Here is an 18,322-nt window from a genome sequence, read left to right on the forward strand (position 1 = left end):
TTTATTTTGTTAAACACTCTTAATCAATTTTTAACTCATTTTTTATACAATGATTTGTTTGCACTTGAGTTTTCTTAATTTTTTTTTCCCTCCTCATTTTGCACAGACAGCACAACACAGCTACAGCAAATGAATTTCAATAGTTAACAACATAATCCAAAAATTAGAGCAAAATGTTTGCAGCATAATCAACAATTATATCAAACCTATGTTTTGTATAATGTTACCAATTGCTATATGTCAAAAGGTTCGATTTTGGCTGCTGTGAATCATGATTTGGCCATGTTCGCCGTCGTTTGCTGATTAACTTCTTCCCATTTGTATAATGGGAAAAATTGAGGGTCAATCATTGTGACTTCTCCATCTGTAGTGAATCGCATATTCATCCTCATCGCTGCCGACGTGCGCCAATTGGCTTCTCCATCTCTGTTTACGCTCAAGGCATGGCAATGGGGCGAGGTGGGGACGGGTTTTGCCCTCCCCAAACCCATAAAGTTCGGGTTTCCCAAACTCATCCCAAATTCGAGTGGGGATAAAAATGATAACCTAAACCCATACCCAACGGGGATCGGGTATCCCCATTGGATTTCGGGTATCTCATTACGCCTCTTTCCATGTGAATTTAGATTATATTTTAGTATTTTTTTATTAAAAAAAAAGTTAAATGTCCAAAATTATTTTCTCTCAACAATACTTTTTTAAATAAACAAAAAAAAAATAATAGAGAAAATGATTTGTTTAATACTCAAATTAAAATAAAAAATAAATATATGAACGTAATTTAAGAAATTGTTCAAGCGTTTTTAATTTAAAAGAGGTGAAATCTAATTTTTAATATAAGTGGTGCGGGTTCAGGATGGGTATCAATGTACTCATTACCCGCCCCAAACCCATATTTTGAAATCGGGGAAAACTCAAACCCGAACTCAAACCCAGTCAACTCGGGTTTTCCCCGTCAAAGCGAGTATAGTTTGGATGAGTACCCGCGGGTATGGGTTTTATTGTCATGCCTACTCAAGATTTTGGGGCTTTCGTATCATCTTTTATTGTTCTGAAATGGTTTCATTATGTTTTCTTAATCTTACTTCTTCATCTTAAATGACATGCATTGGATTGATCCTAAGGTTTATGTAACTGCAGTAGACACGGCAGCAGGCAACTTCACTGCTTACGATCCACATCAAGGCGCAGGCTAGGGTGGGAAAGTTAGGTAGGTCTCCCACCATGGGAAAGGCATGTGAACCGTTAGATGATAGATGTTATGATGTACCAACTGTATTTTATACTTTTTCTCTCTCTCTCTCTCTCTCTCTCTCTCTCTCTCTCTCTCTCTTTTTCCATCATCTCTCTCATTGCTGCTGTGTTTTGTTTCTTAGTTGTGTCTCTCATTCCTTTCTTCTACCTCACAATCACTTCTTTTTTAATTACTTTCTTCAAACTAATTATTATTGATTTAATCTCCTATTAATTTCATTCAAATTAGCAAGAAAAATGAAAACCCTCAAATAATTTGGTGGGTTTATTTGGGTTTGATCTGAAGTCTAAAAACCTTCAATAGAGATGGAAAAAAAAAATTAAAATACCAAAATTTGATGAAGATGAAAAATTTGATGGAGACATTGAAATAGAGAAAGAGAAGGACTATTTTGAATTTTTAATTATCATTATTTTTTTGGAACAGCAAAAAATTTCATTAGAGAAAAACAAAAGCACAAGGAGTGCTAGAGCATAGACAGCGTTTGACACTAACACCAGTTTAATTGTCCAAAGATAATTGGAACCCATGTAAATAAGGAAAAATAACCATATCCTTCTAAATAAACTGCAACCTCCTTTCCTTTTCAAAAACAGAGATGAAATAAGGTGTTTCATTATTATTAATTATTAATGTGTGGCTTTGATCTTAGAATAAGGTGTTGTATTTAAGAGATGAAAGTTTTGATTTGGAGGTGAAGGAAAAAAAAAAATGGCGAAGAAAAAGAACAAAAAATAGTTGCAGAGAGTGTGACAGAGATGATGGGGGAGTGAAAGGGAAAAGAAATTACGGTACAGAAGGTGCATCATAACATCTCTCATCCGACGGTTCACATGCCTTTCCCATGGTGGGAGACCTACCTAGCTTTCCCATCCTAGCCTCCGCCCCAAATCAATAATTTGATGTTTGAGGTTAAGGATGAAAAAATTAATTGAGGATCAATATTTAAGATATCTGCTTTGATTCAACCACCGACTACAGTCTGCTTGATTCAATCAAGTAAGACGCAACCTTTGTGGAATCTATTCAAATATTCATTCAAGGATCATTGGTGAAATCAGTGTGCATAGTTAGATTCAAGAGGGATAAAGTAATTTAGCTCAATGTGTTATTTTGTTATTGAAAAGCTCATGTTTTCTGCACAACGTCATGTCCCAAACAAGTTCAAACCCTAGAGAATGCAAATTTGGTTCAAACTTCAAAGTCTAGGGCACAAAAGTTGTTATTGAAAAGTTCATGTTTTCTGCAGACACATCCTTGACAGTGAGGGACAAGCTATGAAAATCAAGAGTTGGGGAGCAAATAGAAATTCACAAATAAGTAGGAGTATTAAAAAGTTTTGAACCAAGAGTTTGGGCAAGTTGACCAGGCATAAGAACGTGACGGGAAGCAATACCCCATATTTAAAAAGCAAGAAGCAGTAAGCGTGTAGAAAGGAACAAAACAGGCTATAAACAAGGGTGGTTGTTATCAAGTGACTGGTATTGTGCCTTTCCTTAGTTGACTAGGTATAAACACAACAAAGATTCTATACCAATAAAATTCACTATGTAAAAACACAACAGAGATTCTATACCAATAAAAAGAGTTTCTATTAAAACAATCTAGAGGCAGCTGCACTCGGCCAATAATTACATGGTTTTAAAAACTTATAGATTATGAGTTATAATCACTATTTCCAGACCATTTTGTTTCACTGAACAACCACTGGCCAGTCCTCGGCATGAATGAAAATGCTAACTACAATATATGAATCAGCTTTATGTTTGTCATTCAAGTCTGCCACATATGGCTTTAGATTATATGTGTGGAAGAATGGATTAAAAGGAATGTCCTACCATTCCTATTATGTATAAATAAATAAATAAATGCTCAAGGAAGATAGTTGAACTTCTAAAGCATGTTAAAACACAATCAAGAATCATTTTTTAAAACTGTTAAGACAGACACTTTTATTTGCGCAAGGCACATCTAACTTTTATAATTTTCTAATTTAAAGGCTTCATGCTATTATATCACTTACTCAAACATTCTAGGCAATTATTAAAAATCAAGTTCCACTCTCATTCAAAACGATCAAAGTAAGTATTGCCAAAGAACGCATAAAAGTTAGACAATAATATATTGTTGCTACACAAAACTGGAATAAAAAATTAAGTTCTGGATAGAAAACTGATCCAACATAAACAAAATTCAGATTATCGTCTTCTAGGCACGGGCTGGGGCAGCTCCAGGTCCAGCAGGGCGGGGAGCTTGGCCGGGCTGTCCGGGCCTTGGCGCATCATCCTTGAAAAGGAACCAAATAGACAAATTAGACACCACCAAATGAAATAAATATCATAGTTAAGAATTATAGAAGCTGATCAAGCACTTCCAACAATTTCATAGCCACAAAACCAAAATCCTTCGTACAATAACTGCACATCCTCCAAAAGTAAAACATATATCATATAAACATACAAATACAGTTACTACTCGGTCAGGCAACAAAATCTAACTTTCACCAAAAGGGGGGCTAATCAAAATATGAACTTCAAAGGGCAACATTTTGACAAACATAATAGAAAGACTTCGCCATAGGAAGACAGCTATCCTATTTAATAACTAGCATTCACAATCACAACATCAAATGACTCTAACCGTCAAACAAGGTGAAAAGAAACCGACATTAAGAACAGTCTGTAAAAGAATGTCTAATCAACATAGCACATTCAAGTAAGGTTAGCACAACATTGTTCCTAATGCCTAAAACTAGTTATCAATTTTATAGTGTTATCATATCCATAACCAGAAAGAAAGCCGCAATTCTGCTATTTTAACCCACTGTTCCAATAAAGGTACATCATTTCAGCATCAGCACTATTTTATAACACTGATTATATAAACCAAATCTGAGTTTTGTTATTGTCATAAACCTCTCAACATTATATTTCATAGGCAACTGTTAAGCTAACCAGTAATTTTAAACACATTTTAACAAAGAGAAACAAGGGGTTAAAATAGTTACCCTGCGCCTAACAAAACGCTGTGGAGGCTCACGCTTCCTCCTATCAGTGCGAGATCTGACTCTCACAACATGAGAGTGGATAGCACAGGAAACACAGTACTGCATCTTCACATACAGCTTAGGAAGAGTGTATTCTACAATTTACAAATCAAAAACAAAATCAATCAAATCATCATCAATAACAACACAGAATATTTTATTCAATAAATTACAAATCAAATCAATAACAAAAAAAAAAGTGAAGAAGAATGCTTACGATCATAAACACAAGCTTCCTGAACATCTCTAACGGCAGCCTGTTCAACAATGTTCCTCACAAGAAAACGCTTAATAGCCTTATCCTGATAACACAAACAAAAATTCGATTCAATAAATTCGAATTTTCGATTCAACAATAACAAACACAGAAATTCGAAGTTGAGAAAAAGTGAAATACCTTAGGGCAGCATTTGCCGCAGTTAGAGCAACGGATGAATTTGACATGGCCACGGCCATGCTTGTTGCGACCTCCATTCCTACGCTTGAATGTCTGAAAATGAAGAAATTAAACGGTGAGAAAGAGAATAATAGATTGGAAAAGTTAGAGAGATTCGGATTCCGATCTAACCATTGTGGCCAAAACTGGGAGGTTGTTCGGCGGCAATCTGTAGCGCAACGATTAGGGTTCTGTGAGTGTGAGTTTTGGTGACTGTCTACTAATATATATGGTAGGGATAGTTTATATTATGTCCCCAAATGTTTTGGGTTTTAAGTTTCGCCCTCGTATTGTTTTATAAAAACCCTCGTATTCTTTTCAACACCCCTATGTCATTTTTTATATATATTTAATTAATTTTTTTTCTTTTCGAAGTTTTTTTTTTTTTTTGAACCAAACAAACTTACTGCATTTCATTAATTATCAAAAGTTCAATACATGAAGGAATAATCTCAAATCTATGGAAACTAGTCCAGGAATTGGCCGCCCTAGCTAAATTGTGAGCAACCGAATTCACTTGTCTCCTAATAAACTTAACTTCAAAGTTTACACCTGATAACATAACAAGAATAATTTCATTAACGATTGAGAGAAACTCTGAATTGCCTCGCCGTTTGGTACGAATAGCATCAACTAACACTTGAGAGTCACTTTCAAACTGGACGCTTTCAAAACCTCTACTCTTAGCTTCATTCATAGCTTGCAATAGTGCCCATGCTTCACCCTCCTCTGTTGATAAAGTCAGTTGCTGCCACTGCGTAATTCCAGCCATAAACTCACCAGAATGATTACGAAAACAAGCACCCATCGCGGTCCTACCTGCACCGACAAAAAATGCTGCATCTACATTGCACTTTAACCATCTTATACGAGGCTTTTCCCACCGAATGGTGCTGGCAGGCGGATCATCCTGATCATCGTTACTTCGCAATTTATGGACGGCAATCCACTCGTTCCACTGATCAAACGCAGCCCGGCCAATTTGGATTGGGCTTCTAAGATTATCGTTCCAAATTTTATCATTCTGGTTCTGCCATATGCTCCATAACAGCATAGCCACTCTACCTATAGTAGCGTAATCCTCATTCCGACACACGGCAAACACTCTATCTGCCGCACTACCTTGCTGACAAGCTGCGGAACCCAAGACAGATGACAGTCCAGCTGCTTGCCAACTGGATTGAGCAGAAGCGCAGGTGAAAAAAGCGTGTACATCATCTTCTACCTCATCTTCACATAATGGACAATGAACATCACAATCAACATGACGTTCTAGTAACCGACGCCTCGTTGGAATACATCCCCTACATAATCGCCACAGAAGATGACGCGCTTTATGTGGAGCATGCGCTTTCCATATTTCTTTCCAATTACCTTTCACATGGTATTTATCATTACGGAAAATACACTTCATAGCAAGCTTGTACCCAGATTTGACAGAGTAACACCCATTTCGTTCCTCCTCCCAAACCATTTTATCCACATAAACTGACCCAATGAGAGGTGTCGCAATAATCCTCTCTGCCACCTGGACTGGGAATAACATGCGAATTTTAGTCACGTTCCAAGCTTTATAATTATCTACCATCAGGTCCCTAACAAATAAGTTATACATTCCTTCAGGTTGAGGCGAAGGAATCCAGCGTTCTCCATTCCCACGTAACCAAGGATCCGTCATGACGTGTATCTTGTCACCACCACCAATCCTCCACCTACACCCAAGTAACAGAACCTGTCTAGCTTTCCAGATACTACGCCATGCAAAACTAGGATTATAGCCCAGGGACGCCTCCAACAAAGTAGATCGTGGGAAATACCTTGCTTTAATAAGTCTAGCCACCAATGTATCTGGATTTTGTAAAATTTTCCATGCTTGTTTCGCTACCATAGCCATATTAAAGGCTTCAAAATTCCGAAAACCCAAACCCCCTTTATCTTTGGGGCAAGCAAGTCTCTCCCATGCTAGCCAATGAATACCTTTACTAGCACCATTGCCACCTCCCCACCAAAAGGCATTTATCATTTTTTCAATATCATCGATAAAAGAAGAAGGAAGGATAAACATACTCATAACATATGCTGGGATGGCTTGAAGCACTGACTTTATCATAATCTCTTTTCCAGCTTTCGATAAGGCTCGTCCTCTCCATGAATTTATCCTCTTCCAGATACGATCTTTAATATAGGAAAAAATTGCCTTCTTACTTCTACCTACCATAGACGGTAGGCCGAGATAAATACCTGTGCCCAACACATGTCGCACACCAAGTATACCGGCTAAATCTGCTTGAGCCGCCTGTGACATATTGCGACTAATGAACACTTCAGACTTAGACAGGTTAATTTCCTGACCCGAGGTCTGTTCATAAGTTTGTAGGATGCTTAAAAGTTGGGTCACCTCAGCGACATTAGCTCTGCAAAATAAGAAACAATCATCTGCAAACAAGAGATAAGACACTTCAGGGGCGCCTCGACAGATTCGCACACCATGAATGTCTCATCTACTAACAGCTTGGTGTATTAGAGCGGTCAGTCCTTCCGCCACAAGAATAAATAAATAAGGGGACAATGGATCTCCCTGCCGTAAACCTCTTCCCGGAGTAATAGGACCAACTTTGTCAAAATTCATAAGCACTGAATAGTTAACAGAACTCACACACATCATCATCCATTGTATCCACTTCTCTCCAAACCCCATTTTGACTAACATACCACGAAGGAAACCCCAATCCACCTTGTCATAAGCCTTACTAATATCAATTTTTAATGCTAACTCACCTCTATATCCTCTAGTCTTTCTCTTCATAGCATGTATAACTTTAATAGCAATAAGGGCATTATCAAGGATCGACCTACCCTCGACAAAAGCTGACTGCCCCTGGGAAACACATTTATCCAGACAAAGCTTCAACCTATTAGCAAGCACTTTAGAGACTATCTTGTAGAGGACATTACAGAGAGAAATAGGTCTCAAGTCTTTCATCGAAGTGGGATTATCACATTTAGGGATGAGACAAATATTAGTTTCATTAAGGCTAGAAGGGAAATACCCCCTATCTAACCAGGAAGATGCAGCTACAAAAATATCATCTCCGCAATGTTCCCAGAACCTTTGGTAGAAAGCTGGGTTGAAACCATCAGGACCTGGTGATTTATCCGGGTGCATCTGAAATAAAGCTTGTTGTAATTCAATTTTGGTCAGGGGTGCCATAAGTGACTGATTATCCTCCTCTGTCACCCTTTGCTGGATAAGATTAAGCACAGGTTCATGAATACCACTTATATTTCTGAAGAGAGCATAAAAATAATTTTTCGCCACCCCGCACAAATCCTCTTGAGTATGAACTATAGTACCTGCGTCATCCATAAGTTTGGTAATCTTTTTTTTCTTATTACGAGCTGAAGCGGACATATGAAAAAAACGAGTATTCAAGTCACCCTCTTGAAGCCAATGCATCTTGGCTCGCTGCTTCCAGTACCCCTCCTCCTAAACCAGTAAAGTAGCATGCTTATTAGAGCATTCCTGAAACCTCCTACTCTCTACCTCCCCTTGATTATCCATCAACGCTTCCATCTCACGGACACATTCTTCAATCTCCTGTTTAAACTTCACTCTTTTCCTTTTGCCCCACCTTTGTAACTTGTTAGCACACCGAGCAACACGATCAACTATCGCAACATTGTCATTCGCACCCCAACCATCAATCACCATCTCTTCCAAATCCGGTTCCTTCAGCCATTTATTCTCAAACCGAAAGGAGCCATTGAAGCGGACTGTTCTAGTAGGAGAGCACTGAAGGAAAATTGGACTGTGATCTGAGTGTGAGGCCAAGAGGTTAGATAGTCTTACGTCAGGAAAGAGATGCAGCCAACTCATACTAGCCATAGCTCTATCCAACCGCTCTTCAATAACATGAGGTGTACCTCGACTTTTGATCCAAGTAAATGGGTGTCCTGCAAGAGGAATATCGATTAAATTACAGTCAGCGATAGCTTGTCTGAATCCCATACACAACCAATTGGGATGTGGGTGAATGCCCTTTTTATCCTCCTGTGAAAGTAGATCATTAAAGTCACCAATTATACACCAGGGTACAGGGGACACATTAACTAACTCTCGCAAAAGATTCCATGCATGTCTCCGTCTACTACGCTCCGGATATCCATAATAACATGTTAACCTCCACTCCCCCTTCTGCCCATCCTCCACTAGTATATTAATAAAATTTCTCGAATAGTTTAAGACGCTACATTTACTATTATCCTTCCAGAACACCGCCAGACCTCCACTCTTCCCCTCCACATCAATAGCCAGACAAGAATCGTAACCTAACGTGACCCGAATAGGTTCAAGGTGTCTAGCATGAGATAATGTTTCAGACAAGAATAAAATATTCGGCTTATGTTCTCGGGCAAGCTTCCGCAAATTAGGAATTGCACTCGGGCCGCCCAAGCCCCGGCAATTCCAACTAAGAATATTCATGAGTCCCGGCAGTCCTGGGAACTGCCAAGACCTGCCGATAAAAAATGCTGGTTAAGATGCTCATCTGTCGCTGCTAGAGTTATGCCTTCAGCACGTCTGCGCTTTTTCTCCATATGCGTTTCCATCTGCTCAGGGTGAACCACTTCAGTTAACAATGGGGTAATTTGTCTACTTTCTCTCAGATTGGATCTAGCCGAGAGGGCTAAACGCGGTGTATCCACAGTCCTAGTAACACCCGGTTCATTGGGAACAACTGAATTTCGTCTATTAGCTACCATTGACGGGGTAGATATTATGTCATTGTTGTCATGAAGCACCACAGAGTTAACCCCTGGTTCACTTTCCCTTTCTGTAGCGTGTGCACTTGGGCGTTCTGAATGAGACTGGGAAGAATGCGAAGAATTCGGTGCACTTCCCCTTGACTGGCTTCCAGTAAACGTATCGGCCCTACCTCTCCCTTCCTCATGCAACCATCGCGAGTCCATACGACCACCAGGACGGCGGACATCTGCTCTAATTTCGCTAGACCAACTTCGCCTCCCGTCATCCCTTTCCATGGCATATTTAACATCACACTTATCTTCTGAGTGGCCAAGGATACCACACACAAAGCAAAAGAGTCCGAGTTTTTCATATTTGAATTTTACAACACCTCCCTCACCACCATTCACAGCAATCTTCTTCTCGATTTTTAATGGTTTTCTAACACTACCCGAACCTTCACCCTCATATACTGTCTCCAGAAGCTCGTATTATTATTTTTATCATACTCCAAAAATTCTCCAATATAGTTTGCCAACCCTTTTCCTACCTTCTCAATCATCATTCCTACTGGAACGTTATGAATTTGCACCCAAAAGTTGACATGAAATAGCGGAATATCATATAGGGAAACTCCCACCTTCAACCTTTCAACAATCAGTGTGAAGTTGTCAAAAGTCCAAGGCCCACCCTTGATTACCGCTTCAATATCCAATGGATGAAAGAATTTGAACAAATACAGACCATGTGAAGATTGCTTTACTGACATACCCTTCACCGGCCTCCATACCTCAGCCAATCGCACCTTCATGACGTTGAACTTAATAGGGCGGTCATGCACAAACCGACCTACTAAGCATAAGCTAACATCATCTTGTTCAGTTTCATTCTCCTCCAACTCGAAATTCAAAACTTCCTCCTCGCCTAGATTAAGGTTCTCTAGAGTTGCTTCCATGGTTAAAACAAGCGCAGAAGCCTGACAAAAACCAGAACAAGAACAGAGCAATAATAACCCAGACAATTCTTCGAATGCGAAAACACAACGCAGCCAGGAGAATAAGCACACCGTGACAGACAGGAAGACAGAGCAAAATAAACGGAAACAAAAAAAAACGCACAACTCTCACGATAACGGAGAGATAAACCAACAACTCTCACAAAGGAGACAATCCCAAATCCCTAGCAAGACCCCGTGGCTATCTTGCTATAATTTCCAATAACCCTGGCAAAACCCCTTGAATGTTTTGCCTATGTTGCAAGCTTAACGAAAGACAGAGGATCGGCGGAACCAGACTGAATCGAAAGGGAAAAGATGCAACCGAGAGACAATCCAAACATGGACATGAACCCTAAAGCCTAAATCGGAACAGATACAAACATGGAAGAATTTGAAAGATAACACAACCTGGAGATTCAGTATCGTTATCCCTTCAATCGTTATCCTTTCTCTTTGCTTAACTTCTGCACTCTCGCGGCGGCCGGCAACCACTGGCGGCGGTAGCACTCACGGTGACGAAGCCTAACCGGACAGGGATAGAAGCATCATCGTCGAGGAGGGAAACCGAGTAGAGAAAGAGAAATCGCGATGAAGAGGTATTGAGTTTGTGAATCGCGTTTCTAATCGCAAAGCCTAGCAGAGGGAATCGCAGAGTGAATCGCCGTGAAGGGTTTCTAATGGCAATCAATCGCAAACCCTAGCAGAGGGAATCGCAGAGCTTCATCGACTAGACTGGCTTTTGCAAGTTAGTTATAAAATTCTTTTCTTTTCGAAGTTAGTTATGGCATAAGTGTTTTGTTTTACTTAACCCGTTAATATTATTTTTTTGTCAAAAATAAAAACTACTAATACATCACAAAATCCAAGTAAAAGTCCAGGGATTTATGCAAGAAAATGTCCAAGCCGACCAAATTGAACCGCCCGGCAACATGTGTGATGGTTAAAAGTGAGTGTGTGTTGTGAGGGGAGGTAGGAGGAATGTGTCGTCGAAAGATGCATCTATTGTTAGATAAAGGATAAATTTGAGTGTAGATCGTTAGTTTGAGAATAACATTAGTAGGAAAGTTGGTAACGGTGAGCAAATCCGTTTTTGAAAAGATAATTGGTTAGGTGATGAACCTCTTGATGTTAGATTTACTAGACTTTTTGTCTATTTGTTGATAAAAATATTATGGTGGCAAAGATATGTCGGAGGGGGTGGGGGGGAGGGGTGGATATGGGGTTGAAATTTGTTTGCATGTGAGGAGTTAGAGTGATGTGTTCCTTTGGATCACTTTTTGTTACAGGTTGATGTCACAAATTAGTGGAAGTGGAATCATATTAAACCCTAATACAAGTTATTTTGTTAGTGAAAGTTTATAATTTCTTAACTCATTATTCTTATAGTGTTGGATGTCCATAAAAATGTTATGGAAAATGCTACACAGTGCCCCCGGGCACTGTTTAAGGATGCAAAAATAGTAATTTGGCATTGGAGTTTGTGCAATCAACTCCTCAAAAGTTTAAAAAATGTTCTTTTCTTTTCAAAACTTTCTTTTTTTGGTTTCCTTAACCAGTGCCCCGGGGGCACCGGTTAGTAGGGGTGTACGTGGGCCGGATTGAGTTGGGTTTGGCCAAAACCAAAACCCAAACCACATATGGTACTCCGGGTTGGGTTTAGTAAAATAATCACCCGTTATAACATTGGGCCGGGTTGGGTAAACCCACTAATTTCCGGGTTGGATTGGGTTGGGTTGTGGGTTACCCAAATTATTTTTCTATTTTTTTTATATTAAATATCTAAATGTTGAATCATAATATTTTTTTCATAAAAAATAACTCAATCAATATATTTTCTTGAAAAATAGGGTAACTTTTTTTCACTATAAAAAATAATCACCCATTTTTTTGTGTAAATCTACTAATTTACAGGTTGGATAGCGTGTTATCCAAATGATTTTTTTGCTTTTTTTAATATCAAATGACTAAACCATGAATCACTATATTTGTTTATGAAAATTATTCAATTTTTTAAAATTTTAAAAAATAATGCGAAAAATTATTATATTTGTTCATAAAAATTATTCAATCTTTTTTAATTTTCGTAAAAAATAGTATAACTTATTTTCAATATAAAAATATTTAATAATCAAATGAAAAAATCTTTAGTATTTTCATAAAAAAATTTCAAAAAACATAGCACTAGTGGGTTAGTGGGTTTTTTGGGTTGGGTCCGGTTTTACCCGAAACCCGATTTTTTTAATGGGTTTTTCATTTTTGAAATCCATATCCACCCACTTGCCCGACCCAACCCACTTTTTTGGGTTGGATTGGGTGGGTTTGACCGGGTCGACCGGATTTGCCCAACCCATGTACACCCCTACCGGTTAGCATGACCCAAATGTTATTTAGAACAAGATTGTTCCTTTGAAGGTGTCTCTTTTTGCGTAGTGGTTATTAAATAATAGATTACCAATAAAAGATAACATGGTTTGTCGCGAAATGGTGCATTTGGATCCTTTACTATATGTCAGTGGTTGTGAAGTCGAGAAAACCTCTAATCACTTCTTTTTTTGTTGTAATTTTTCTCAAGTTTTTTGGAGTTAAGTTCTCAATTGGTTAGGTGCTAATGGTCTTCTGTCGAATGTTGTCGATGATCATGTGATGCAATATGTCATGTTTATGATTTTCGTAAAGATGTTCGATCAAGCTTACAAATGGTTTGGTTGGCTTGTTGGCAATTTAGAAAGAGAGAAATAAGTTAATGTGTATTAGAAGCACATTGTAACTTGATTAATTTATCTTAGAAAAGAAAAACGTTCTTGCAAGAAAATTGAAAACATAATTATTTTTGTATAAACTATTCCAACCAAAAAAAATGATAACTCCAACTTCTTCATGTGTGTTTGGTATCACGGTAGATATGTCAGAATCACGGCGATCCAGCGTGGTTTTCCAAAAGCTACACTTTGTAGGCTTCTGTAAAATAACGGTGAGTCACACATACCTACCGTAATAATACCAAACATACACAAAAGAAACTTGGTAAACGAGCAAGAATTTCACATAAGACTCTCATTCAAGCAAAAGGTGTACACCCTAAAAGCAAAAAATAAAATTGCATATTGTCTTGTCTGAACATAAAATCCAAAAGGCATGAGCAACCCATCACAGGCACATGTTACTACAAGGAATGCAGCCATATATCACTCGAGGTTCTAAAGTGCAAAATACATGAACCGTTATTTCTTAGAAAATTACCTACACCCTAAGGAAGGTCTTATATATCATCATTTATTCCATCTCTAACCTCGCTGCAAACTGTTGTTCCAAGTTTCGCACCAAGCAGCACTTTAGATTAAGAGCTTTCTTTCTCATACACTTCACTGGCATATTTCCAGTTGATAACCTTCCAGATGTTCTTCAAATAGTCTGGTCTAACATTCTTGTACTGCAATAACAAAAACAAAAGCATACGTGAGAAATTCCTTAGAAAACTAGTGTGGCTAGGAATCTCAAAGAGAGTGTTCTGCGTGTTTATATCGATTGTTGAATAGCACGATAGGAGCTAAATATTTTTTTTTTTAAATTACACTCTTAAGGAATTGAAGTGGGCTGAATATGAAGTCTAATATTTCTTTGTTGTGAAGAGCAGCTAAAAAATCTATGTTGAACCTAATGTATGACGGGACGTTGTGGCCTCAATTGATTTATATAACCAACTTTCCCTAGTGAGAAAAGACTTGCTTGTTGAACACTAAAGGAGAGGTATAGCACAACCGAATCTACAACTTCTCACACAAGATATAATGAGTTAAGAAACAGGGAGGGAGAAGAAGTGAATCTTAAAAAATTCTAACTCCTAACCAACATAGGAGGAGAAAAATAAAAAAACTGTACTGTAAGTTGTAACTTGTAACATATCATTGACCTGAACTCTTAACATAACAAGCTTATGTGAACTGTTGATTTATTCTTGTATCAATTAAGCTGTCAAATTGAAATATTTGGCAGCAGGTGTATGAAGAGAGATGCAAGAGAGGAATTGGAGAAAAAGGGGAAATAACCCTGGAGGAGTGTGTGCCATGGGAAAGAGTAGTCAACATTTCTTGACATCTCATGAGTCATAATCAACACACTGAGAAAATAAACAGCCATGATATTCCACCACAGCAATTATGCTGTAACAAACGAACCACCAAGTCCAAAGTTTTACCTGTAAGTAGTAGGCATGCTCCCAGACATCTATACCAAGCAATGGAACCAAACTTGGTCCTTTAGTAACCAGTGGGTCCTGCAAATAAAATGTTCAAATTTACATCTGAAAATAAATGAACCAGAAACAATGCATACATATGCACAGCGGATAAACATTATTTACAGAAGTTTAGAATAATGGGCGTGACGGAAGGGAAAAACTGTTAACAAGTACCAATTTTTTTATATCCTAAATTCCATCAACATTGCAGCCTCCACATTTCAAAGTCCAGATAAGAAAATTGTATATGGAAAATGTTTATAAAAATCCCAAGTCCCAACAATATCACTGAATTTTAAATTGGAATCAAGCCCCTGTAATTAATAACCATTATAACAACATCAAAATTGAACTGATATGGCTAAAACAACTGTTATCACATGTAAGAAAGAAAGAAAAAAAAAGAATAATGTCAGATAGCTTCAGTCCCCTTCCACTATAAATCAGATATCAATTCAGAGATATAGTGGTTAAGTAGAGCTAGAGAGAACATGATCACTTGAGGCCTGTTGATTATTTGGGGGTTGGGTCTAGAATAAGAAAGTGTAGCAACTAGCAACTAAAGAGTCGGATCATTAAAAAAATATGGAAATGACACAGAGAACCAAGAATTCATAAAAAGAGGTTGACTGTCTTAGAGATGAAACATAAAGAAGTTCAATGTAAAAACGAGAGGAAAACAGATTGTGGAAGATACATAAACTTTGTTGGTGTACACAGCTATATGAACTGTCTGATATTCATAGCATACATCTCCACCAGGTAAGACATTCTTTAGATGGAGATAGAAGAATTTATGGTGGTAGGCTAGGGACTTCACAAATCACTATACATTTTTTGAAATGTATGTCATGACCCGACACAAATAAGAAAAGGTATAGAAAAATCAATACAAGGAACAGAACTGCAGGGATCAAATATGACTATAAAAAATATCAGTCTCAAACAACAAACCCAGACTATAGAGCCACGTAAATTCAAGAACAAGCAACATATGATCTCATTGATTTAATGTAACTATCATTACCAGTGGTAATAGTGATATACGGTGAAAGGATCTAGAATGGTGTGAAATAAGATACAACCAGAACTAGAAATTTAGCTAACAACCCTCAAAATTGTAGCCAAACAAAAACAAAGAGATGACTTAATTTACTACCCTTTTTCTTAAATGATTCATGGCTGATCTATGTTGCCTTTTAGCATCATGGGAAAATAGGGATGCTTGTTGGAGGTGGAAGGGGAAGAGAGGAAGTTTACCTGGTTTGCGGTGGTTTCAACCACAAGCCTCTTCAATTCTTTGTCGAGACCAAGCCACTGACAATACAGAGTAGATGATTAAAACAAAACATGCATTTAAAAAAATATACAGGCATTGAGCTTCATGATATACACTCGAATAAATGCTGTAAATTTCAGAATCAACAAAACATACCACCCATCCAGATCCTTGAAGGGCCGCACCTTCAGCATTAACCTTTTGTATCAATGCTTCTAAAGACCCAAAATGCGTGTCAATAGCCCATCCAAGGGAATCCTTTGGTGGTTCACCACCTCCTTCCTGTACAAAATCATTTCAATGAAGTATTAGGTAAAAGAGCCACTTAATACAAAATGGTTTGAATGAAACAGAATGAAAGCACTAACTTACACGAACAGGAGCCAGATTTTTCCAGAAAATCGAATGGTTGATGTGACCTGCAGTAAATGACTATTAATCATACAATAACCTAAAAATTAAGCTAGGATTATGAATTCGCGAATCAAATCTAATTTATTTCCATGAAGAAATGAAAAAGGAAATAGAGAAAGAAACCTCCGCCGTTGAACTTGATGGCATTCTGGAGCTTAACGGTGGTTGATGCATCGGCTTTACCAACGGCATCATGAAGCTGTTCAAGAGCTTTGTTATAGTTAGTAATATAAGTCTGATGATGTTTCTGATGATGGATTTGCATGATTTCGCCGCTGATGACAGGCTCCAAAGCGCCATAGTCATAAGCGAGATCGGGTAGGGTGAAAACATGTAAGTCACGGGATTGAGTTGATGCTGCTGCTGCTGCTGCTCCGATTGGTTTTGGATCATTGCGGAAGATAGAGGATAGGGTTTTTCTGCTCAATAGGGTTCGAACGGCCATAGTTGATGATAATGCAGGTTCTGAAACAACACTGGAGTGGAGAGTGAAGGATTCGATGATACGGCGATGGAGTTGAGTGGACTTTATAAATGGAATATATTTTGTCTATAACTGCATTAAAAAAAAAATAATGATAAATAAAAATGGTGCTAACAGGTGTCCCGGATAATTTGACCCGCAATGTAAATAGTCTATAATAAATAAATAAACAATAAACATGCAAATGAACTCGGTGTGAATTTTTTAAAAATCAAAGGTACGCTGGATTAAAGTGTTCGCGGTTTGGTTTGGATCGGTTATGAGATAAAATCATCCGATCCAAATAAAAAATAGCATGCAATTTGATTCGGTTTTTGGATGACAGTTCAAAAAGCCATATTTTCTGAATTGCAAGAGGAAATCAAATAGCATTATGCACAAAGAAAAGAACCAATAAAATTTTTATGATTGCTCACTAGTCATGCCGTTATACACTCTAGTTTTAATATTCATCAAGGGACGATAGATTTGGAGTAAGTACAAAACATCTAAAAAAATTAAAACCAACTTCATACTAATAAAAAGAAAAATAAGTATTAAAATATATGTATGTGATTTAGTTCGATTTTGAAAAATCAATCCAAAATCCGATTCGATCCAGCAATTTTTACAAAAGTGCGTCAAAATACATCCAAAATTATTCATTTTTTTTGTGGTTTTCGGTTTTTTTAGATCGGTTTGCGGTTTTTAATTGGGTTGGTTTGGATTTGAGCACCCTTACGCTAGATTTGCAAAATGAAAGTAATGAATAGAATAACATAAAATAGTATAAAACATAATAGTACATGACACACAGTACAATTGAAGTTGTCATGTTCAATCCCTTAGTTTTTAACAGATCAAATGCATCCAATGTATATTTATCGTGCAACTGCATACACTAATCTCATCAAGATAACTGAGACTCATTTAAGATATTCAAATCTAACAAATGTTTTTTATATGCACCGATTAGAGATCAAACCCATAATCAATAGTTAAGGAAACTCAAGTAACTATCACTTATGCCATGTTATATTGGTAACTCAGTGTGAATTTGAATACATAAAAAGAAACAATTGAATTATCAATTAACTTCGTATAGCAATCATATTGTTAAAAAAAAATTGTATATTCATGGAATTTTTTTAGTTAAATAAGCGAGTGGCTAGAAATTTCACCTTAAAGATGAATAAATGGAATGTTCAGGATTCGAATTTAAGCTAGTGTATATATAATGTGATGTCCTTGAAAATAAAAGATTCTTTCTTTTGTACATTAATTATCATCTTGGTACCAAAATACACGACAATATTTTTGAGATCAATCTCAACAGCATTTGAAGCAAACATCATTTATCTCTTGATACGGACTTCTAATGAATGCATAGCTGTGAATTTTAAATTTTATGTTAAATCTCAATTTATTTTATTTTTGAAATTTGTTATTTC

The 18,322-nt window shown here is 37.4% G+C and overlaps 2 protein-coding genes across 2 annotated transcripts; both read right to left on the bottom strand.

The window, feature by feature from the left end:
* Nucleotides 1–3,295: 3,295 nt before the first annotated feature.
* LOC123913433 (40S ribosomal protein S26-2) lies at nucleotides 3,296–5,008 on the bottom strand. The gene is made up of 5 exons (XM_045964178.1): nucleotides 4,870–5,008; nucleotides 4,699–4,791; nucleotides 4,519–4,603; nucleotides 4,263–4,396; nucleotides 3,296–3,541 (listed from the first exon to the last, which is right to left on the bottom strand). Exons 1-5 carry the CDS (start codon nucleotides 4,870–4,872, stop codon nucleotides 3,464–3,466), a joined length of 393 nt encoding a protein of 130 aa, XP_045820134.1. The 5' UTR covers nucleotides 4,873–5,008; the 3' UTR covers nucleotides 3,296–3,463.
* An 8,542-nt stretch (nucleotides 5,009–13,550) lies between these two features.
* Nucleotides 13,551–16,961, bottom strand: LOC123913434 (superoxide dismutase [Mn], mitochondrial). Its single transcript, XM_045964179.1, has 6 exons — nucleotides 16,532–16,961; nucleotides 16,367–16,413; nucleotides 16,151–16,276; nucleotides 15,976–16,032; nucleotides 14,674–14,751; nucleotides 13,551–13,908 (listed from the first exon to the last, which is right to left on the bottom strand). The coding sequence occupies exons 1-6, from the start codon at nucleotides 16,851–16,853 to the stop codon at nucleotides 13,816–13,818; spliced, it is 723 nt and encodes a 240-aa protein (XP_045820135.1). The 5' UTR covers nucleotides 16,854–16,961; the 3' UTR covers nucleotides 13,551–13,815.
* Between the last annotated feature and the right edge of the window lie 1,361 nt (nucleotides 16,962–18,322).

Source organism: Trifolium pratense, linkage group LG3 (assembly GCF_020283565.1).
Source record: "Trifolium pratense cultivar HEN17-A07 linkage group LG3, ARS_RC_1.1, whole genome shotgun sequence".
In the NCBI taxonomy this organism is placed as follows: Eukaryota; Viridiplantae; Streptophyta; class Magnoliopsida; order Fabales; family Fabaceae; genus Trifolium; species Trifolium pratense.